This window comes from Panulirus ornatus, chromosome 10 (assembly GCF_036320965.1).
Source record: "Panulirus ornatus isolate Po-2019 chromosome 10, ASM3632096v1, whole genome shotgun sequence".
NCBI lineage: Eukaryota > Metazoa > Arthropoda > Malacostraca > Decapoda > Palinuridae > Panulirus > Panulirus ornatus.
The window spans coordinates 24,543,122-24,568,761 of NC_092233.1; the positions used below are offsets into that span (position 1 = coordinate 24,543,122).

A 25,640-nucleotide genomic window follows, 5' to 3' on the forward strand; every position below is an offset into this window, starting at 1 on the left:
TGGTCTTCCACTCACATCAACCTCTTTTATTGTGCTATCATGCACTCTCCTTGTAAACTCATAGTCTTGTATTCTTTCCACATGCATAAACCAACTTAAAGTATTAAATCCCTTTGCATTCCTTGCCATACCACATCTCTCATACACCCTTTCATTTCTTTCTTTATTCCAGCTAGTCACACCACATGCTTTTCTCAAATATCTTGTTACCACAGCCTGAATTCTTGACCTCTGTGTATCATTCCACATCCATGTTTCAGCTGCACAGGTCAGGGTTGGGAGGACTATGCTGTCACTTAACCCTCTTTTCACTTCCATACTTACACCTCAACCCTTTATTAATCTATTAAGGGATCCACTGACTCTTCTACCACCAACTGCTATTCCTTATCTCTCCTTCGATATCACCACACTTACCCAAGACAGTTCCAGATACTTAAATTCCTTCACTTCTTCCAGTCTTTTTCTACCCACATCCACAGCACAATTTAGTATACTTTCTTCTTTCACTTTATACAGTTTTACAAAATCTATACTTTCCCTCAGTTTCCTTTCAGACACCATTACTTTACTTTTACTTGCATCTACCTTCAATCTCCTGAGCTTAGACATTATAAAATACACTTACAACCTTCTGCAACTCTTCAATTTCCCCAAACAACACAGTATCATCCACAAACAGGCTTTCCACAAGACAACATATCTCATTACCACACTCCATCTCTTTTCCCTAGTTTTGCTTTCATTTCTCTTATCACTCCTATCCCCTATCCCTGGGGATAGGGGAGAAAGAATACTTCCCACGCATTCCTCACGTGTCGTAGAAGGCGACTAAAGGGGATGGGAGCAGGGGGCTGGAAACCCTCCCCTCCTTGTATTTTAACTTTCTAAAAGGGGAAACACAAGGAGTCATGCGGGGAGTGCTCATCCTCCTCGAAGGCTCAGATTGGGGTGTTTAAATGTGTGTGGATGTAACCAAGATGAGAAAAAAGGAGAGATAGGTAGTATGTTTGAGGAAAGGAACGTGAATGTTTTGGCTCTGAGTGAAACGAAGCTCAGGGGTAAAGGGAAAGAGTGGTTTGGGAATGTCTTGAGAGTAAAGTCAGGGGTTAGTGAGAGGTCGAGAGCAAGGGAAGGAGTAGCACTACTCCTGAAACAGGAGTGTTGGGAGTATGTGATAGAGTGTAACAAAGTAAAGTCTAGATTGATATGGGTAAAACTGGAAGTGGATGGAGAGAGATAGGTGATTATTGGTGCATATGCACCTGGGCATGAGAAGAAAGATCATGAGAGGCAAGTGTTTTGGGAGCAGCTGAGTGAGTGTGTTAGTAGTTTTGATGCACAAGACCGGGTTATAGTGACAGGTGATTTGAATGCAAAGGTTAGTAATGTGGACGTTGAGGGAATAATTGGTGTACATGGGGTGTTCAGTGTTGTAAATGGAAATGGTGAAGAGCTTGTAGATTTATGTGCTGAAAAAGGACTGGTGATTGGGAATACCTAGTTTAAAAAGAGAGATATACATAAGTATACGTATGTAAGTAGGAGAGATGGCCAGAGAGCGTTATTGGATTATGTGTTAATTGATAGGCGCGTGAAAGCGAGACTTTTGGATGTTAATGTGCTGAGAGGTGCAACTGGAGGGATGTCTGACATTATTTTGTGGAGGTGAAGGTGAAGATCTGTAGAGGTTTTCAGAAAAGAAGAGAGAATGTTGGGGTGAAGAGAGTGGTGAGAGTAAGTGAGCTTGGGAAGGAGACTAGTGTGAGGAAGTACAGGGAGAGACTGAGTACAGAATGGAAAAAAGGTGAGAACAAAGGACATAAGGGGAGTGGGGGAGGAATGGGATGTATTTAGGGAAGCAGTGATGGCTTGTGCAAAAGATGCTTGTGGCATGAGAAACGTGGGAGGTGGGCAGATTAGAAAGGGTAGTGAGTGGTGGGATGAAGAAGTAAAATTATTAGTGAAAGAGAAGAGGGAGGCATTTGGACAATTTTTGCAGGGAAATAATGCAAATGACTGGGAGATGTACAAAAGAAAGAGGTAGGAGGTCAAGAGAAAGGTGTGTAAGAGGTGAAAAAGAAGGCAAATGAGAGTTGGGGTGAGAGAGTATCATTAAATTTTAGGGAGAATAAAAAGATGTTTTGGAAGGAGGTAATTAAGTGCTTGAGACAAGGGAATAAACGGGAACATCAGTGAAGAGGGCATATGGGGAGGTGATAACAAGTAGTGGTGATGTGAGAAGGAGATGGAGTGAGTATTTTGAAGGTTTGTTGAATGTATTTAATGATAGAGTGGCAGATATAGGGTGTTTTGGTCAAGGTGGTGTGCAAAGTGAGAGGGTTAGGGAGAAGATTTAATAAACAAAGAAGAGGTGGTAAAAGCTTTGCGGAAGATGAAAGCCGGCAAGGCAGCGGGTTTGGATGGTACTTGCAGTGGAATTTAGTAAAATGGGGGTGACTGTATTATTGACTGGTTGGTGACATTATTTAATGTATGTACGACTCATGGTGAGGTGCCTGAAGATTGGCAGAATGCTTGCATAGTGCCATTGTACAAAGGCAAAGGGGATAAAAGAGAGTGCTCAAATTACAGAGGTACAAGTTTGTTGAGTATTCCTGGTAAATTATATGGGAGGGTATTGATTGAGAGGGCAAAGGCATGTACAGAGCATCAGATTGGGGGAGAGCAGTGCGGTTTCAGAAGTGGTAGAGGATGTATGGATCAGGTGTTTGCTTTGAAGAATGTATGTGAGAAATACTTAGAAAAGCAAATGGATTTGTATGTAGCATTTATGGATCTGGAGAAGGCATTTGATAAAATTGATAGAGATGCTCTGTGGAAGGTATTAAGAATATATGGTGTGGGAGTCAAGTTGTCAGCAGTGAAAAGGTTTTATCGAGGATGTAATGCATGTGTACGAGTAGGAAGAGAGGAAAGTGATTGGTTCTTAGTGAATGTAGGTTTGCGGCAGGGGTGCGTGATGTCTCCATGGTTGTTTAATTTGTTTATGGATGGGGTTGTACGGGAGGTGAATGTAAGAGTCTGTTGTGGATGAGAGAGCTTGGGAAGTGAATCAATTGTTGTTCGCTGATGATACAGCGCTGGTGGCTGATTCAGGTGAGAAACTGCAGTTTGGTAAAGTGTGTGAAAGAAGACAAGGGACAAGTCGATTGGGAGGTAAGTTTGAATGGAGAAAAACTGGAGAAAGTGAAGTGTTTTAGATATCTGGGAGTGGATTTGGCAGTGGATGGAACCATGGAAGTGGAAGTGAATCATAGGGAGGGGGAGGTGGCGAAAGTTCTGGGAGCCTTGAAGAATGTGTGGAAGTCGAGAACGTTATCTTGGAAAGCAAAAATGGGTATGTTTGAAGGGATAGTTGTTCCACCAATGTTATATGGTTGCGAGGCGTTTGCTATACATAGAGTTGTGCGGAAGAGGGTGAATGTCCTGGAAATGAGATGTTTGAGGACAATATGTTGTGTGAGGAGGTTTAATTGAGTAAGTAATGAAAAGGTAAGAGAGATGTGTGGTAATAAAAAGAGTGTGGTTGAGAGAGCAGAAGAGGGTGTTTTGAAATGGTTTGTTCACATGGAGAGAATGAGTAATGAAAGATTGACAAAGAGGATATATGTGTCAGAGGTGGAGGGAACGAGGAGAAATGGGGGACCAAATTTTAGGTGGAAAGATGGAGTGAAAAAGATTTTGAGTGATCAGGGCCTAAACATGCAGGAGGGTGAAAGGCGCGCAAGGAATAGAGTGAATTGGAACGATGTGGTATACCGGGGTCAACGTGCTGTCAATGGATTGAACCAGGGCATGTGAAGTGTCTGGTGTAAACCATGGAAAGTTCTGTGGGGCCTGGATGTGGAAAGGGAGCTGTGGTTTCAGTGCATTATACATGACAGCTAGAGACGGAGTGTGAACGAATGTATCCTCTGTTGTCTTTTTTTTAGCGCTAATTCATGCACATGCGGGAGGAGGGGGGTGTTATTTCATGTGTGGCAGGGTGGCGATGGGAATGAATAATAAGGGCAGACAGTATGAATTATGTACATGTGTATATATGTATATGTCTGTGTGCATATATGTATATGGTGAGATGTATAGGTATGTATATGTGCGTGTGTGGACGTGTATGTATATACATGTGTATGTGGATGGGTTGGGCCATTCTTTTGTCTGTTTCCTCGCGCTACCTCGCTAACGCGGGAGACAGCGACAAAGTATACTAAAATATAAATAGAATATATATTAAAAAGCCATGGTGATATCACACAGCCCTGCCTCAAACCTACATTTATTCCAGAACTTTCACTCAGCTCTCCATCCACACTTGCACATGCATTTGCTCCTTTACAGAAGGCTTATATACATTCTAACAGTCATCCCCCTACACCATATATCCTTAATACATCCCACAAAACATTCTACTCAACTCTGTCATAAGCTTTCTCCAGATCCATAAAAGCTGCACAAAACTTCTTAGCTTTCACTAAATACTTTTCTATGGTCACCTTTATTACAAAAATCTGATTCATACATCCCCTACCTTTCCTAAAACCCTCTTGCTCTTCAATTATTCTGCATTCAGTCACTTCCATCACTCTGTCAATTCTTGCATACACTTCCCTGTATATTAGAGTAATAAAATTATAATGGTCAGGGTTGTGAGGGAGGTAAACACAAGAGTCTTAGAATGAGGAGCAGGTCTCCACTTTACAATAGGTGGCAAAACATGGGAGGTGATTCATTTACTGTTTGCAAATGACATGACTCCCGTGGCAGACTTGAGAGAGATGCTACAAGAGCTGGTGACAGTTTGCAGAAGTATATGTAAAAACAATAAGGTAATGTGGTGCAGCAGAAAGATGAGGGAGGATATTTTTAGAGTAAGTATGAATGGAGAGGACCTAGAGGAAGATAAATGCTTGAGCTACTAGGAAGTGGATGAAGCAGCTGATGGAATCAGGGGCTGAAGTGAGTCATCGAGTGGGAGAAGGGAGAGGAGGCAAGGTCCTAAGTCTATACAGGAGTATGTGGAATCATAAGTCAGCATCTGTTGGTGTAAAGATGGGCATGTCTGAAGGCAAAGTATTTTCAACAGTGTTGTATGGATGTAAGTCTTGAGCCATGAATGCAGAAGAAAGGAAGAGGACTGTATCTGGTGTAAGGTTTGGTAGTAGGCGTATTCTCAGTGAGAGACATTAAAGCATATTGACCTGGTTCAAACATAGAAGAGTATGAGTGAAGAAAGACTGACTAACAAGATCTATATGTCAGAAATGGAGGGGGGAAAGGAAGACCAAGAAAGAGAGGGAAGGATGAAGCAAAGAGGGCTTTGGGGTACTAAGGCCTGAACACCCAGGATGATGAACAGCATGCACAGGACAGAATGAATTGAATCAACACAGTATACAGGGGTAATATGATGTACAGAAAATAAATGTACCAAGTTATATCTACAAATTTCCCTTCTGTTAACATTTTTCAACAGGTGAAAATAAAAGCTTTGGACATTTACTCAAAACAATACTCTTGCTTCATATTTGAGATTTTGTAATTTTTTTGTGACATCAAAGATGTAGGTATTGGTACAACATGCCTGGAAAACCTATGAATGTGAATTATGTATGAAAAGGAGAAAGATAGCTGTGCAGGAGAAGAGAATAATGAGGCATGTGAAGTACACTAAATCTTAGCATATATATGAAATGCTGAGTGAGATTGTGAAGAGTAAAAAGAAAAAAGCTGTTAAATGGCTTTGGAAAGTGTGAGAGGCAACACTGCCCTAGATCAGTGGAAGAGTACAGTGACTGTTACAGCATATAACTAACAAGTATCCTCCTGCAACTTGTTACACTGCAAGTAAAAAGTCGCATCTGGTAAGCATGTATCATAGTCATTGAAATACGGTCTCAATGAGAACATTTTTGTTCCAAAAAAGTCTATACTTTCTCTGCTGTTGTGCAGACTGCAGCCTTAAAGCTGAAGGAAACCCATAGAAGGAGGTCTAGAACAGTCTCATAATGATTATTAATCAATATGCCAGTTCAATGAGTGGAACATCCACACAGCCTCTGCAACACTGCTCATTACACCAATTTTCTTTTTACATCAACAACCAATGTTCAGTGTATAAGTAAAATATGAACTACACTTATAAAAGTACTTATATTTTCATTTTGCACACAATGCTGATTTGTCAATTGAGACCAAGATTTCCATTCATATTTTCATACACAAAATGCTTCCATTGTATCCGATCCCCATTATTCTTTTAACATCACTTGAAATATCCCTCACTATAATTAAATATCTCATTACATCAGTTCAACTTTTCCATGGTCTACATCTCATTCCAGTACCATTTACTGTGCTGTAATATAACTTATTAACCAGTCTACTATGAATCACAAGGGAGTGAAGTCATTGTTATAATGATGGCATGTAACTAAGATATGTTCAGTGTTACATGGTTAAGAAGTGTGCCATTTGATCTGAGGCTGATAGTTTTCAAAAGCCTGTTCAAAACTTACTGACAATGGATGGCAGCTCTTGAACAGATAAATTTACAAGTGGAGGTAAATGGGTGGTGACTTTTCATCTTTTATCTTCCACACTAGATGAATGTCCACTTGGACTGCCAAATAAGTCAAAGACTTGAAAGACTATGCCTAATACAGGATTACCATAAAATCAAACTTAGATACTAACCTGCAAGGTATATACAAATCCTCTTCAGGATCATAGTCAAAATGGGCTTTGACATGTATTGTCTGACTGATTTGTGGCCGGGTGTTTGAAGGAGGTTGTACTCCGCTTGGGATTATAATAAATGTCAAAGTTCCGGTCATGCCTGCAACAAGAAGACCAATATATCACTCAAACTCATCATTATAGTGAAAAATGCATGAACTAACAAATAAATGAATAAATAAAATGCACGAGAAACAATCCACATAAAAAGAACAAAAAACCTTAACTTTTGTGCATCAAAAATTAACTTTATGTACAAACTCCATCATAAAAAGAAATTCGCGGGAGATATCAAACTTTCAAAATCTTTTATGGAGTCTCCACCAACAGAAACTACCACAAGAGAGTCAACATCCCTGCCCATTTTGCTAGTCTGTGAAATAGGGGCTAGGGACAACAGTTTTTAAACATTCCCAAAGAATATGCATATGACCCCAGGGAAAAAGCCCCATACCTGAAACTGCTTTTAACAAGGATTCAAGTTTGTATGGGTGACAAGAATGTGAAAGGAATAAATGTGTAACAAGACTTTAAAACAAAAATCAAAAAGGTTTACAAAAGACAAAGGATGAGAAGTAGTGGGACTTTAAAACAAAAATCAAACAGGTTTACAAAAGACAAAGGATAAGAAGTAGTGGGACCTTAGAGCCAAACGACCTTAAAACATAATACAGAAGGTTGTGTACTTTAAAAAGGTGGTTGACTGCAAGTGCATACATCTGAGATTATTGTTTGCAAAATTCAAGTATGAGGTGTTTAAAGTTACTGTAAAGGCTGTTCATGCACCATGTAATGATAGAGATGAGGAGGTTAATCCTAGGCCTGTAGTAACTGTCTCTCATGTTATTCCCTGCTTAGAAAAAAAATCCTTTATAAAATGACAGATTACCAATAAGAAAAAATACCCAAAAAGTTCCTTTACTCAAAAATACCTTTCACCTAGCCTGGTCCATTTTGAATTAAAGGCAGAGAGGGGTATTTCTGACACATCTAAAAGACTAAAATAAGAAAAAGGAGGAGGTAGAGATGTTTCCTCATTTCCATTCAACTTGGTTTCACAGTCTATTCACTTCATACTTAAGGACAGCCAAAAATTGCAGGTAATAGTGAGCATTTTTAATCCCTAAAACTTTTTGTTTCAAAATTGAAATATAACAATGAAATGGCTCTACACTTAAACATGGAAAATACCTCATAATGCTTCACCATGTCAATGGATACCCAGTATCTATGAAGTGAATGATGAAAATACTTTATGAAATTGCAATAATTCAACAATTAGCATGAAAAATATTCCTTATACTGAGGTTTTCAGACAAATCAATTTTCCTGAGAAAAATGCCAAAAATTGCAGGTAATAATTGTTCGGGGTATTTCATATTACACTTGAAATATAATAATAAAACATTTCCACTCATGAAGTAATCAAGAAAAATAATTCAGAGTGCTTTCCCAGCTGAAAAATAATCATTGAATAGGAAGCGAAACATAAAAAAATGTGAATATTAATCGTTTAACTACTTAATTACAAGACACAGGTACGTCTAAACAATATCTCAAACCCAGATTCGTATTCAGCATGAAAAATATTCATTATATTGAGGTTTTCAGGCAAGTCTATTTTCCTAAGAAAAATGCCAAAAATTACTGGCATTTTTTAGCCCAAAAAACATAATATAACATAATTAAACGCTTCTACACTTACATTAATCATGGAAAATATCTCATGATACTTCCCCTGGTCAATAGATACCCAATATATACACAGCGAAAGATCAAAAGTTTTTATAAAGTTATAATCATTTAACGACTTACAAGTCATTCATATAAAAAAACAATATTTCAATCCCAGATTCGTATTCAGCATGATAAATATTCCTTATACTGATGGTTTCAGACAAATGTAGTTTTCTGACAAAAATGCCAAAAATTTACTGGTATTTTTTTTTTCATACTATTAGCCATTTCCCGCATTAGCGAGGAAGTGTTAAGAACAGAGGACTGAGCCTTTAGGGGAATATCCTCACTTGTCCCCCTCCTCTGTTCCTTCTTTTGGAAAACTAAAAACGTGAGAAGGGAATTTCCAGCCCCCCTGGTATCTTATAGCCCAAAACAAATTTTAATTCCAAGTTGAATCATAAAATGTTTTTAATCATGAAATAATCAGGGAAAATATTTCATAGTGCTTCCTCTTCCAAAACATAACCAATAAATAAGAAGGTAAACATCATTGTGTTAAAACTTTAATCACTTAACTATTTGATTACAAGTAACAGGTACATTCAAACAATATATCAAACCCAGATTCGTATTCAACACGAAAAATATTCCTTATACAGAGGTTTTCAGGGAAATCTATTTTCCTGAGAAAAAATGCCAAAGATTGCAAGTAATAATTGTTCAGGGTATTTTTAACCCCCCAAAATTTTTTTTTGAAAATTGAAATATAACAACTAAATGCTTCTACACTTGAAATAATCGTGGAAAGTATCTGATAATGCTTCTTCTTGATAGATACCCAACATATATGATCTGAATAATCAAAAGTTTTGATAAAATTGCAATAATTGAACGACTTGATTACATGTCAAAAATATGAAAAACAATATTTCAATCCAAGATTTGTATTTAGCATGAAAAATACACCATATACTGATGTTTTCAGACAAATCTATTTTCCTGATAAAAATGCCAAAAATTACAGGTTATTTCTTAGCAAAAAATTCTTTTTTTTTTTTTCAAAATTCAAATATAACATAATAAAACGTTTTTAATCATGAAATAATTAAGGAAAATATTTCAAAATGCTTCCCCTTGCCAGTAAATAACCAATAAATGGGAAGGGAAACATAAAGAAAAACTTTACAATTATATTCATTTAACTACTTAATTACAAGACACTGGTACATCCAAACAATGTCACACCCAGATTTGTATTTAGCAAGAAAAATATTCCTTAAACTGAGGTTATCAGGCAAATCTATTTTCCTAAGAAAAATGCCCCAAAAAATTTTTGTTTCAAAACTGATACGTAACTTAATTAAACACTTCTACACTTGAAATATTCTTGAAAAATATCCCATGATCCTTCCCTTTGCCCAAAGATACCCAATATATATGAAGCGAATGATGAAAATTTCTGATAAAATTGCAATCATTTAACAACTTAATTACTGGTCATAAATATGGAAAAACAATATTTCAATCCCAGATTCATATTCAGCATGGAAAATATTCTTTATACTTATGTTTTCAAACAAATCTATTTTCCAGATAGAATTACCAAAAAATTCACAGTATTTTTTTGCTCAAAAAACAGTTTATTTCATAATTGAAATGTAACATAACTAAACATTCTTAAACATGAAATACTTAAGGAAAATATTTCATAATTCTTCCCCTTGCCAATAAATAACCAAGAAATAGGAAGCAAAACATCAAAAATATTTCAAAATTCTAATCATTTAACTACTTAATTATAAGACACATGTACTCTCAAACAATATCTCAAATGCAGATTTGTATTCAGCATGAAAAATATTCCTTAAAGCAAGGTTTTTAGGCAAAACTATTTTTCTGAGAAAAATGTGCAAAATAGCCCTAAATACTTTTTCTTTCAAAATTCAAATAGAACAATAAAACATTTTTAATCATGGGAAATTATTCATAATGCTTCCCCTTGCCGATAAATAACCAATAAATGGGAAGAGAAACAAAAAAAATTTAATGTTCTAAAATTTTTGTTTATTTAATAGCAAGACACAGGTAAGTCCAAACAAAATATCAAACCCAGACTCGTATTCAGCACGAAAAATATTCCTTATACTGAGGTTTTCAGGCAAATCTGTTTTCCTGAGAAAAATGCCAAAAATTGCAGGTAATAATTGTTCAGGGTATTTTATAGCCAAAACAACTTTTTGTTTCAAAACTGAAATGTAACTAATTCAAATGCTTCAATACACAAAATATTCATGGAAAATATCTCATATCCCTACCCCTTGCCCATATATATATACCCAATATATACAAAGTGAATGATCAAAATTTTTGATAAAACTGCAATCATTTAACGACTTAATTACAGGTCATAAATATGGAAAGACAATATTTCAATCCAAGATTAGTATTCAGCAGGGAAAATAGTCCTTATACTGATGTTTTCAGACAAATTTATTTTCCTAAGAAAAATGCCAAAAAAATTGCAGGAAATAGTTCAGAGTATTTTTTGGCCCAAAAAACTTTTTCTTTCAAAATTGAAAAATAACATACAATGTTTCTAATGAAATATTCGAGGAAAGCATTTCATAATTCCCCTTGCCAATAAATAACCAATAAAGAGGAAGCGAAACAAAAAAAATTTATTCGTTTAACTACTTAATTACAAGACATAGGCACGTCTGCACAATATATAAAATCCAGATTCGTATTCAGCACGAAAAATATTCCTTACACTCTGAGGTTTCAGGCAAATCTATTTTCTGAGAAAAATGCCAAAATTTGCAGGTAATAGATAATTCAGGGTATTTTATAGCCCAAAAACATTTTGATTCAAAACTAAAATATAACTTAATTAAATGCTTCTACGCTTACAATATTCATGGAAAATATCTCATAATCCTTCTCCCCTTCTACATAGATACCCAATATATAGGAAATGAATGAAGAATATTTTTTTATAAAATTGCAATACCTTAATTACAGGTCATGAATATGGAAAATCAATATTTCAATCCCAGATTCATATTTATCATGGAAAATATTCTTTATCCTGATGTTTTCAGAGAAATTTATTTTCCTAATGAAAATGCCACTTTTTTTTTCAAAACTGAAATATAACAAAACATTTCTAATCATAATAATAATCAAGGTAATAATAACTCCCCTTGCTGATGAATAACCAATACATAGGAATTGAAGCAAAAAAAATTCTAATCATTTAACTACTTAATTACAATACACAGGTACGTCTAAACAATATATTAAATCTGGATTCGCAATCAGAAAAATATTCCTTGCTGATGTTTTCAGGCGAATCTATTTTCCAGAGAAAAATGCCAAAATTTGTGGGTTATTAATAGTTCAGGATATTTTACAGCCCAAAAATCATTTTGTTTCAAAACTAAAATATAACTTAATTAAATGCTTCTACACTTAAAATATTCATGGAAAATATCTCGTAATCCTTCACCTTGCACACTGATACCCATTATATACAAAGTGAATCAAATTTTTTATAAAATTGCAATCATTTCGTAACTTAATTACAGGGCATGAATATGGAAAAACAATATTTCAATCCCAGATTCGTATTTACCATGGAAAATATTCCTTATACTGATGTTTTCAGACATTTATTTTCCTGAGAAAAATGTCAAAATATTGCAGATAATAGTTCACAGCATATATTAGCCCAAAAATCTTTTTGCTTCAAAATTGTAATATACTATAAAACATTTCTAATCATGAAATAATCAAGGAAAATCTTTCATAATGCTTCCTCTTGCTGATAAATAACCAATGAATAGGAAGCAATCAAAAAATACAATGAATAGGAAGCAATCAAAAAATATTCTAAAATTGTTATCGTTTAACTTCTTAATTACCAGGCATGGGTATGTCCAAACAATATTCCAAACCTAGAGTCATATTCAGCACGAAAAATATTCCTTATACGGATGTTTTCAGACAAATCTATTTTCCTGAGTAAAATGCCCAAAATAGGTTATTTTATAGCCCAAAATACTTTTTGTATCAAAATTGAAATATAATGTAATTAATTGTTTTCAGCCATGATATAATCATGGAAAATATTTCATAATGCTAAGCCTCACCAATAAATAATCAATAAATGGAATGCAAAACATCAAAAATTTTTTTAAAGATTTTAATCGTTTAACTACTAAATTACAAAAAACATGTATTTTCAAACAAGATTTCAAACCCAGATTCGTAATCAGCACGAAAAATAATCTTATAATAAGGTTTTCATTCAAATTATCTTACTGAGAAAATTGCCAAAAATTGCATGTAATAATGCATGGTATTTTATAGCCTAAAAACTTTGTTTCAAAAATGAAATATAATCTCATAATCCTTCCCCTTGCCCATAGATACCTAATATATACAAAGTGAATGATCAAAATTTTTTATAAAATAGCAATCATTAAATAACTTACTTAAAGGCTGTAAATATGGAAAAAAATTTCAATCCCAGATTCATATTCAGCATGGATGTTTTCAGACAAATTTATTTTCCAAAGAAAAATGCCAAAAAACTGTAGGTAATAGGTTCATGGAAATTTATCAGCCCAAAAATTTTCAAAATTGTAATATACTACAACATGTTTCTAATTATGATATAATCAAGGAAAACATTACATAATGCTTCCTCTTGCCAATAAATAACCAATGAATAAGAAGCAAAACATCAAAAAATATTTTAAAATCTTTATCATTTAACTACTTAATTACAAGACACAGGTACTTCCAAACAATATCTCAAACCCAGATTCTTATTCAGCACAAAATATATTCCTTATACCGAGGTTGTCAGGTAAATCTATTTTCCCGAGAAAAGTGCCAAAATTTGCAGGGTATTTTATAGCCCAAGAAAAAAATTTTCTTTCAAAACTGAATTATCAATTAATTTGATGCTTCTACACTTGAAAATTCATGGAAAATATCTCATAATCCTTCCCTTTGTGAATACATACCCAAAATATATGAATTAAATGATCAAAGTTTTTGATAAAACTGCAATCATTTAGTAACTTAATTACAGGTCATAAGTATGGAAAACAATATTTCAATCCCAGAATTGTATTTAGCATGCAAAATACTCCATATCCTGATGTTTTCACACAAATCTATTTTCCTGAGAAAAATGCCAAAAACTGCTGGGTATTTTTTAGCCCAAAAAACTTTTTGTTTCAAAATTGAAATGTAAAATGATTAAACACTTCTACTCTTGAAATAATCATGGAAAATCTCATAATGCTGCCTCCTGTCGACAGATACCAAATATATATGAAGCGAATGATCAAAAGTTTTGATAAAATTGCAATATTTAATGACTTAATTACATCAAATGGAAAGCAGAAATGGGTATGTTGGAAGGAATAGTGGTTCCAACAATACCATATGGTTGCGAGGCATGGGCTATAGATAGAGTTGTGCGGAGGAGGGTGGATGTGTTGGAAATGAGATGTTTGAAGAAAATGTGTGGTGTGAGGTGGTCTGACTAAGTAATGAAAGGGTAAGAGAGATGTGTGGTAATAAAAAGAGTGTGGTTGAGAAAGCAGAGGGTGTTTTGAAATTGTTTGGTCACAGGGAGAGAATGAGTGAGGAAAGATTGAAAATGAGGATATATGTGTCAAAGGTGGAGGGAACGAGAAGTGGGAGACCAAACTGGAGGTGGAAAGATGAAGTGAAAAAGATTTTGAGCGATCGAGGTCTGAGCATGCAGTAGGGTGAAAGGTGTGCAAGGAATAGAGTGAATTGGAACGATGTTGTATACTGGGGTCAATGTGCTGCCATTGGATTGAGCCAGGGCATGTGAAGCGTCTGGGGTAAACCATGGAAAGTTTTGTGGGGCCTGTATGTGGAAAGGGAGCTGTGGTTTCAGAGCATTATACATGACAGTTAGAGACTGAGTGTGAACGAATGTGGCCTTTATTGTCGTTTCCTGGTGATATCTCACACGGAAACAGGGGAGGTGAGTGTCAGCTCGTGTGTGGCAGGGTGGCAGCAGGAATGGATGAAGGCAGGATGTATGAATATGTACATGTGTATATATGTCATGTGTATGTATATGTTGAAATGTATAGGTATGTATATGTGCGTGCATGGGCGTTTATGTATATACATGTGTATGTGGGTGGGTTGGGCTATTCTTTCGTGTTACCTTGCACTATCTCACTAACATGGGAGACAGTGTCAAAGTATAATAAAGAAATAAATATATATCTATATATATATATATATATATATATATATATATATATATATATATATATATATATATATATATAGACTCCTAGATGTTAATGTGTTGGGAGGGGAAACTAATATGAATGAGAACAGGGTGAGAAAGAAATGAGCTTGGAAAAAAGAGGTGTGTGTGTGTGAAATACCAGAAGAGATTGGGTATAGAATAGCTGAAGTTGTAAGCAAATGAAGCAAGGGGATTGGGAGATATTTAGTGAAGCAGTGATAGCATGTGCAAGAGATATGGGATATGGGCAGTTGAGAAATTGGTAGTAAGTGGCGGGGTGATTGTTCCCTCCACTTCTGATGCATATATCCTCTTTGTCCTCTATCCTCATGTTCTTAACACTACCTCACTAATATGGGAAATGACAAATATATATGAAATAAAATATATGTGGTTTGATAGACTAAGTAATGAAAGGGTAAAAGATATGTGTGGTAATAAAAAGAGTGGTTGAGAGAGCAGAAGGAGGATTAACAAAGAGGATATACGTGTCAAAGATGGAGGGAACGAGGAGAAGTGGGAGACCAAATTGGAGGTGGAAAGATGGAGTGAAAAAGATTTTGAGTTATTGGGGCCTGAACATGCAGGAGGGTGAAAGGTGTGCAAGGAATAGAGTGAATTGAAACGATGTGGTATACTGGGGTCGACGTGGTGTCAATGGATTGAACCAGGGCATGTGAAGCGTTTGGGGTAAACCATGGAAAGTTCTGTGGGGCCTGGATGTGGAAAGGGAGCTGTGGTTTCGGTGCATTATTACATGACAGCTGGAGACTGAGTGTGAACGAATGGGGCCTTTGTTGTCTTTTCCTAGCACTACCTCACACACATGAGGGGGAAGGATGTTGTTATTCCATGTGTGGCGGGGTGGCGATAGGAATGAATAGGGGCAGACAGTGTGAATTATGTACATGGGTATATATGTGTGTGTCCGTGTGTGTGTATGTGTGTGTACGTTGAGATGTATAGGTGTGTATATGTGCTGTGTGTGGACGTGTGTGTGTGTATGCATATGTGTGTGGGTGGGTTGGGCCATTCTTTCGTCTGTTTCCTTGCGCTACCTCGCTGGTGCGGGGGACGGCGACAGAGCAAAGTGTATAAATAGATAAATATATATAGGGGAGAAAGAATACTTCCCACGTATTCCCTGCATGTCGTAGAAGGCAACTAAAAGGGAAGGGAGTGGGGGGCTGGAAATCCTCCCCTCTCATTTTTTTTTTTAATTTTCCAAAAGAAGGAACAGAGAAGGAGGATATTCCCTCAAAGGCCCAGTCCTCTGTTCTTAATGCTACCTTGCTAATGCGGGCAATGGCGAATAGTATGAAATTACATCAAAAATACTGAAAAACATTATATCAATCCCAGATTACTATCTAGCATGAAAAATATTCCTTATACTGATATTTTCAGACAAATTTATTTTCCTTCAAAAAAATGCCAAAAAATGCAGGTATTTTCAGCCCAAAAAAAAACTATTTCTAAAATGAAATATAACATTTTTAATCATAAAAAATCATGAAAAATATTTCATAACAATTCCCCTTGCTGAGAAATAACCAATAAACAGGAAGCGAAACAAAAACAATTTCAGTTTTAATTATTCAATTAATTACGAGACACAGATATGTCTAAACAGTATCTCACACCCTTACTCGTAATCGGCACAAAACATATTCCTTATAATGAGGTCTTCAGGCAAATCTATTTCCCTGAGAAAAATGCCAAAATTGCAAGTAATAGTTCAGGTTATTATTTGGCCCAAAAAACATTGTTTCAATATTGAAATATAAAAAAAAATGTTTCTCATCATGAAATAATTATGGAAAATATTTCATATGGCTTTCCCTTGCCAATAAATAAACAATAAATATGAGGCAAGACTAAATTTTAATTCTATAAATACTTATTTACAACACATGGGTACATGCAAATAATATTCCAAACCCAGATTCGTATTCTGCACAAAAATTATTCCTTATACGTATGTTTTCATACGAATCTATTTTCCTGGGTAAGATGCCCATAATTGCAGGTTATTTTTTTGCCCAAAATACTTTTTGTTTCAAAACTGATATATAACATAACATTTTCAGTCATGAAATAATCAAAGAAAATATTTCATAATGCTTCCCCTTGCTGATAAATAATCACTAAATGGGAAGAAAATCATCAAAAAAATGCTTTAAATTTTTGATTGTTTAACTACTTACAAGACACAGGTACTTTCAAACCCAGATTCGTATTCAGCACGAAAAATATTCCTTATACTGGTTTTCAGGCAAATCTATTTTCATAAGTAATTTGTCAAAAATTGAAATTATAACATTCTTAATCATGAAATAATCATGAAAAATATCTCATAATCCTTCCCTTGCCCATATATATATACCCAATATTTACGAAGCAGATTAAAATTGTTTATAAAACTGCAATCATTTAATGACTAATTACAGGTCATAAATGTGGAAAAACAATATTTCAATCCCAGATTTGTTTTCAGCATGGAAAATATTCCTTATACTAATGTTTTCAAACAAAGTTACTTTCCTGAGAAAAAAGCCAAAAAATTGCACAAAATAGTTCACGTCATTTATCAACCCAAAATTCATTGTTTCAAAATTGTAATATACTAAAAAACATTTCTAATCATGGAATAATGAAGGAAATATTTCATAATGCTTCTCCTTGCCAATAAACTAATTTAAACCAATGAATAGGAATCAAAACATCAACAAACATTTTAAATTTCTTATTGTTTAACTACATTATTACAAGACACAGATACCAACAATATCTTAAACCCAGATTTGCATTCAGCATGAAAACTATTCTTTAAACCGAGGTTTTCAGGCAAACCTATTTTCCCGGTGAAAAGTGCAAGGGACTTTATAGCACAAAAAACTATTTCAGAACTGAAATATAACTTAAATGCTTCTTCACAAGAAATATTCAAGAAAAATATCTCATAATCCTTCCCCTTGCCCATATATACCCAATATATATGAAGCAAAAGATAAATATTTTCACGAAATATTTCAAAACTGAAATATAAAAATCAAATGCTTCTTCACATGAAATATTCACGAAAAATATCTCATAATCCTTCCCCTTGCCCATATATACCCAATACATATGAAGCAAAAGATAAAATTTTCATAAAATTGCAATCATTTAACACCTTAAATGATTAAATGAATATGGAAAAACAATATTTCACTCCCAGATTTGTAGTCAGCATGGAAAATATTCCTTATACTGATGTTTTCAGACAAATATATTTTCCTGAGAAAAATGCATCCATTAGCCCAAAATTCATTTTGTTTCAAAATTGTAATATACTGTAAAATGTTTCCAATCATGAAATTATCAAGGAAAATATTTCATAATGCTTCCCCTTGCCAATAAATAACCAATGAATAAGAAGCGAAACATCAAAAAATACTTTAAATTCTTCATCTTTTTTTTATTATTATTTAATCTTTTTTTTTTTTTTTTTTTTTTTTTTATACTTTGTCGCTGTCTCCCGCGTTTGCGAGGTAGCGCAAGGAAACAGACGAAAGAAATGGCCCAACCCCCCCCCCCATACACATGTACATACACACGTCCACACACGCAAATATACATACCTACACAGCTTTCCATGGTTTACCCCAGACGCTTCACATGCCTTGATTCAATCCACTGACAGCACGTCAACCCCTGTATACCACATGACTCCAATTCACTCTATTCCTTGCCCTCCTTTCACCCTCCTGCATGTTCAGGCCCCGATCACACAAAATCTTTTTCACTCCATCTTTCCACCTCCAATTTGGTCTCCCTCTTCTCCTCGTTCCCTCCACCTCCGACACATATATCCTCTTGGTCAATCTCTCCTCACTCATTCTCTCCATGTGCCCAAACCATTTCAAAACACCCTCTTCTGCTCTCTCAACCACGCTCTTTTTATTTCCACACATCTCTCTCACCCTTACGTTACTTACTCGATCAAACCACCCCACACCACACATTGTCCTCAAACATCTCATTTCCAGCACATCCATCCTCCTGCGCACATCTCTATCCATAGCCCACGCCTCGCAACCATACAACATTGTTGGAACCACTATTCCCTCAAACATACCCATTTTCGCTTTCCGAGATAATGTTCTCGACTTCCACACATTTTTCAAGGCTCCCAAAATTTTCGCCCCCTCCCCCACCCTATGATCCACTTCCGCTTCCATGGTTCCATCCGCTGACAGATCCACTCCCAGATATCTAAAACACTTCACTTCCTCCAGTTTTTCTCCATTCAAACTCACCTCCCAATTGACTTGACCCTCACCCCTACTGTACCTAATAACCTTGCTCTTATTCACATTTACTCTCAACTTTCTTCTTCCACACACTTTACCAAACTCAGTCACCAGCTTCTGCAGTTTCTCACATGAATCAGCCACCAGCGCTGTATCATCAGCGAACAACAACTGACTCACTTCCCAAGCTCTCTCATCCCCAACAGACTTCATACTTGCCCCTCTTTCCAGGACTCTTGCATTTACCTCCCTTACAACCCCATCCATAAACAAATTAAACAACCATGGAGACATCACACACCCCTGCCGCAAACCTACATTCACTGAGAACCAATCACTTTCCTCTCTTCCTACACGTACACATGCCTTACATCCTCGATAAAAACTTTTCACTGCTTCTAACAACTTGCCTCCCACACCATATATTCTTAATACCTTCCACAGAGCATCTCTATCAACTCTATCATATGCCTTCTCCAGATCCATAAATGCTACATACAAATCCATTTGCTTTTCTAAGTATTTCTCACATACATTCTTCAAAGCAAACACCTGATCCACACATCCTCTACCACTTCTGAAACCGCACTGCTCTTCCCCAATCTGATGCTCTGTACATGCCTTCACCCTCTCGATCAATACCCTCCCATATAATTTACCAGGAATACTCAACAAACTTATACCTCTGTAATTTGAGCACTCACTCTTATCCCCTTTGCCTTTGTACAATGGCACTATGCACGCATTCCGCCAATCCTCAGGCACCTCACCATGAGTCATACATACATTAAATAACCTTACCAACCAGTCAACAATACAGTCACCCCCTTTTTTAAATAAATTCCACTGCAATACCATCCAAACCTGCTGCCTTGCCGGCTTTCATCTTCCGCAAAGCTTTTACTACCTCTTCTCTGTTTACCAAATCATTTTCCCTAACCCTCTCACTTTGCACACCACCTCGACCAAAACACCCTATATCTGCCACTCTGTCATCAGACACATTCAACAAACCTTCAAAATACTCATTCCATCTCCTTCTCACATCACCGCTACTTGTTATCACCTCCCCATTTGCGCCCTTCACATTTCGCCCTTCTTTTAACTACATTATTACAAGACACAGTACTTTGAAACAATGTCTCAAACCTATATTTGTGTTCAGCACGAAAAATGTTCATTATACATAGGTTTTCAGGCAAATGTATTTTCCTGAGAAAAATGCCAAAAATTCATGGTATTTTGTAGCCCAAAATACTTTTTGCCTGAAAGCTGAAATACAACATAATTAAACACTTCTACACTTGAAATAATCATGGTAAATATCTCATAATACTTAACGTTGATGATAGATACCCAATATATACAAAGCGACTTACCAAAGTTTTGAATAATGACCAAATTACACGTCAAAAATACTGTAAATCTTTATATCAATCGAAGATTCATATTTAGCACAAAAAATATTCCCTATACTGCAGTTTTCTGGCAAATCTATTTTCGTGAGAAAAATGTCAAACACTGCAAGTTATTTTTTCAGTATAAAAATCTTTTTTTTTCAAAATTGAAATATAACATGATAAAACATTCTTAATCATGAAATAATCATAAGAATATTTCATAATGCTTCCCCTTGCCAATAAATAACTAATATATAGGTAGCGAAACATAAAAATTTACAATTTTAATCGTTTAATTGATTACATGACACAGGTATGTTTAAACTATTTCAAACCCAGATTCGTACTCTGCGCAAAAAAATTCATTATACTGATCTTCTAGACGAATCTATTTTCTTGAGAAAAATGCCAAAAATTGCAGGGTATTTTTTAGGCCAAAAAACTTTTCGTCTCAAAAATGATATATAACAAAAACATTTTCAATCATGAAATACACACAGAAAATATCGTTTAATGCTTCCTCTTGCTGATATATAACCAATAAATACCAAGCGAAACCAAAAATATTTACAATCTTAATCATTAGATTCCTTCATCAAAATGTCTAACAATATCTCGAACCCAGATTCATATTTATTTATTTCTTATTCATTTGGCTTTGTCCCTGTCTCCCGCAAGGAAACAGATGAAAGAATGGCCCAACCCACCCACATACACAAGTACATACATACACGTCCACACACGCAACTATACATACCTATAGATCTCAACGTATACATATATATATACACACACAGACATATACATATATTTTTTTTTTCTTTTTTTTTGCTTTGTCGCTGTCTCCCGCGTTTGCGAGGTAGTGCAAGGAAACAGACGAAAGAAATGGCCCAACCAACCCCCATACACATGTATATACATACATCCACACACGCAAATATACATACCTACACAGCTTTCCATGGTTTACCCCAGACGCTTCACATGCCCTGATTCAACCCACTGACAGCACGTCAACCCCGGTATACCACATCGATCCAATTCACTCTATTCCTTGCCCTCCTGCATGTTCAGGCCCCGATGACACAAAATCTCCTTCACTCCAACTTTCCACCTCCAATTTGGTCTCCCACTTCTCTTCATTCCCTCCACCTCCGACACATATATCCTCTTGGTCAATCTTTCCTCACTCATTCTCTCCATGTGCCCAAACCATATATATATATATATATATATATATATATATATATATATATATATATATATATATATATATATATATATACATATATATATATATATATACATATATATATATATATATATATATATATATATATATATATATATATATATATATATATATATATATATATATATATATATTTTTTTTTTTTTCTTTTAAACTATTCGCCATTTCCCGCGTTAGCGAGGTAGCGTTAAGAACAGAGAACTGGGCCTTTTTTGGAATATCCTCACCTGGCCCCCTCTGTTCCTTCTTTTGGAAAATAAAAAATATAAAAAAAAACGAGAGGGGAGGATTTCCAGCCCCCCGCTCCCTCCCCTTTTAGTCGCCTTCTACGACACGCAGGGAATACGTTGGAAGTATTCTTAATCTCCTATCCCCAGGGATAATATATATATATATATATATATATATATATATAATATATATATATATATATATATATTTTTTTTTTTTTGCTTTGTCGCTGTCTCCCGCGTTTGCGAGGTAGTGCAAGGAAACAGACGAAAGAAATGGCCCAACCCACCCCCATACACATGCCTTGATTCAATCCACTGACAGCACGTCAACCCCGGTATACCACATCGATCCAATTCACTCTATTCTTTGCCCTCCTTTCACCCTCCTGCATGTTCAGGCCCCGATCACACAAAATCTTTTTCACTCCATCTTTCCACCTCCAATTTGGTCTCCCTCTTCTCCTCGTTCCCTCCACCTCCAACACATATATCCTCTTGGTCAATCTTTCCTCACTCATTCTCTCCATGTGACCAAACCATTTCAAAACACCCTCTTCTGCTCTCTCAACCACATTCTTTTTATTTCCACACATCTCTCTTACCCTTACGTTACTTACTCGATCAAACCACCTCACACCACACATTGTCCTCAAACATCTCATTTCCAGCACATCCATCCTCCTGCGCACAACTCTATCCTTAACCCACGCCTCGCAACCATACAACATTGTTGGAACCACTATTCCTTCAAACATACCCATTTTTGCTTTCCGAGATAATGTTCTCGACTTCCACACATTCTTCAAGGCTCCCAGAATTTTCGCCCCCTCCCCCACCCTATGATTCACTTCCACTTCCATGTTTCCATCCGCTGCCAGATCCACTCCCAGATATCTAAAACACTTCACTTCCTCCAGTTTTTCTCCATTCAAACTCACCTCCCAATTGACTTGACCCTCAACCCTACTGTACCTAATAACCTTGCTCTTATTCACATTTACTCTTAACTTTCTTCTTTCACACACTTTACCAAACTCAGTCACCAGCTTCTGCAGTTTCTCACATGAATCAGCCACCAGCGCTGTATCATCAGCGAACAACAACTAACTCACTTCCCAAGCTCTCTCATCCCCAACAGACTTCATACTTGCCCCTCTTTCCAAAACTCTTGCATTCACCTCCCTAACAACCCCTCCATAAACAAATTAAACAACCATGGAGACATCACACACCCCTGCCGCAAACCTACATTCACTGAGAACCAATCACTTTCCTCTCTTCCTACACGTACACATGCCTTACATCCTCGATAGAAACTTTTCACTGCTTCTAACAACTTGCCTCCCACACCATATATTCTTAATACCTTCCACAGAGCATCTCTATCAACTCTATCATATGCCTTCTCCAGATCCATAAATGCTACATAAAATCCTTTTGCTTTTCTAAGTATTTCTCACATACATTCTTCAAAGCAAACACCTGATCCACACATCCTCTATATATATATATATATATATATATATATATATATATATATATATATATATATATATATATATATATATATTTTTTTTTTTTTTGTCGCTGTCTCCCGCGTTTGCGAGGTAGCGCAAGGAAACAGACGAAAGAAATGGCCCGACCCACCCCCATACACATGCCTTGATTCAATCCACTGACAGCACGTCAACCCCGGTATACCACATCGCTCCAATTCACTCTATTCTTTGCCCTCCTTTCACCCTCCTGCATGTTCAGGCCCCGATGACACAAAATCTTCTTCACTCCATCTTTCCACCTCCAATTTGGTCTCCCTCTTCTCCTCGTTCCCTCCACCTCCGACACATATATCCTCTTGGTCAATCTTTCCTCACTCATTCTCTCCATGTGACCAAACCATTTCAAAACACCCTCTTCTGCTCTCTCAACCACATTCTTTTTATTTCCACACATCTCTCTTACCCTTACGTTACTTACTCGATCAAACCACCTCACACTACACATTGTCCTCAAACATCTCATTTCCAGCACATCCATCCTCCTGCGCACAACTCTATTCATAGTCCACGCCTCGCAACCATGCAACATTGTTGGAACCACTATTCCTTCAAACATACCCATTTTTGCTTTCCGAGATAATGTTCTCGACTTCCACACATTCTTCAAGGCTCCCAGAATTTTCGCCCCCTCCCCCACCCTATGATCCACGTCCACTTCCATGGTTCCATCCGCTGCCAGATCCACTCCCAGATATCTAAAACACTTCACTTCCTCCAGCTTTTCTCCATTCAAACTCACCTCCCAATTGAATTGACCCTCAACCCTACTGTACCTATATATATATATATTTTTTTTTTTTTGCTTTGTCGCTGTCTCGCGTGTTTGCGAGGTAGCGCAAGGAAACAGACGAAAGAAATGGCCCAACCCACCCCCATACACATGTATATACATACGTCAACACACGCAAATATACATACCTACACAGCTTTCCATGGTTTACCCCAGACGCTTCACATGCCTTGATTCAATCCACTGACAGCACGTCAACCCCGGTATACCACATCGCTCCAATTCACTCTATTCTTTGCCCTCCTTTCACCCTCCTGCATGTTCAGGCCCCGATGACACAAAATCTTCTTCACTCCATCTTTCCACCTCCAATTTGGTCTCCCTCTTCTCCTCGTTCCCTCCACCCCCAACACATATATCCTCTTGGTCAATCTTTCCTCACTCATTCTCTCCATGTGACCAAACCATTTCAAAACACCCTCTTCTGCTCTCTCAACCACATTCTTTTTATTTCCACACATCTCTCTTACCCTTACGTTACTTACTCGATCAAACCACCTCACACCACACATTGTCCTCAAACATCTCATTTCCAGCACATCCATCCTCCTGCGCACAACTCTATCCATAGCCCACGCCTCGCAACCATACAACATTGTTGGAACCACTATTCCTTCAAACATACCCATTTTTGCTTTCCGAGATAATGTTCTCGACTTCCACACATGTAAATAGTTCATACTGTCTGCCTTTATTCATTCCCATCGCTACCCCGCCACACATGAAATAAACATCCCCTTCCCCCTCATGTGCGCAAGGTAACGCTAGGGACAAGACAACAAAGGCCACATTCGTTCACACTCAGTCTCTAGCTGCCATGAAATAATGCACCAAAACCACAGCTCCCTTTCCACATCCAGGCCCCACAAAACTTTCCATGGTTTACCCCAGACATTTCACATGCCCTGGTTCAATCCATTGACAGCATGTCGACCCCGGTATACCACATCGCTCCAATTCACTCTATTCCTTGCACCCTTTCACCCTCCTGCATGTCCAGGCCCCAATCACTCAAAATCTTTTTCACTCCATCTTTCCACCTCCAATTTCGTCTCCCACTTCTCCTCGTTCCCTCCACCTCTGACACATATATCCTCTTGGTCAATCTTTCCTCACTCATTCTCTCCATGTGATCAAACCATTTCAAAACACCCTCTTCTGCTCTCTCAACCACACTCTTTTTATTACCACACATCTCTCTTACCCTATTATTACTTACTCAATCAAACCACCTCACACCACATATTGTCCTCAAACATCTCATTTCCAGCACATCCACCCTCCTCCACACAACTCTATCCATAGCCTATGCCTCGCAACCATATAACATTGTTGGAACAACTATTCCTTCAAACATAC

At 36.6% G+C, this 25,640-nt stretch overlaps 1 protein-coding gene across 1 annotated transcript in view; it reads right to left on the minus strand.

Moving 5' to 3' along the window:
* Positions 1 to 25,640, minus strand: part of sdt (MAGUK p55 family member stardust) — a 963,188-nt gene that overhangs the window by 112,320 nt on the left and 825,228 nt on the right. Inside the window, 1 exon segment of the mRNA XM_071665600.1 lies at positions 6,718 to 6,859. Coding sequence (XP_071521701.1) covers positions 6,718 to 6,859 — 142 coding nt within the window.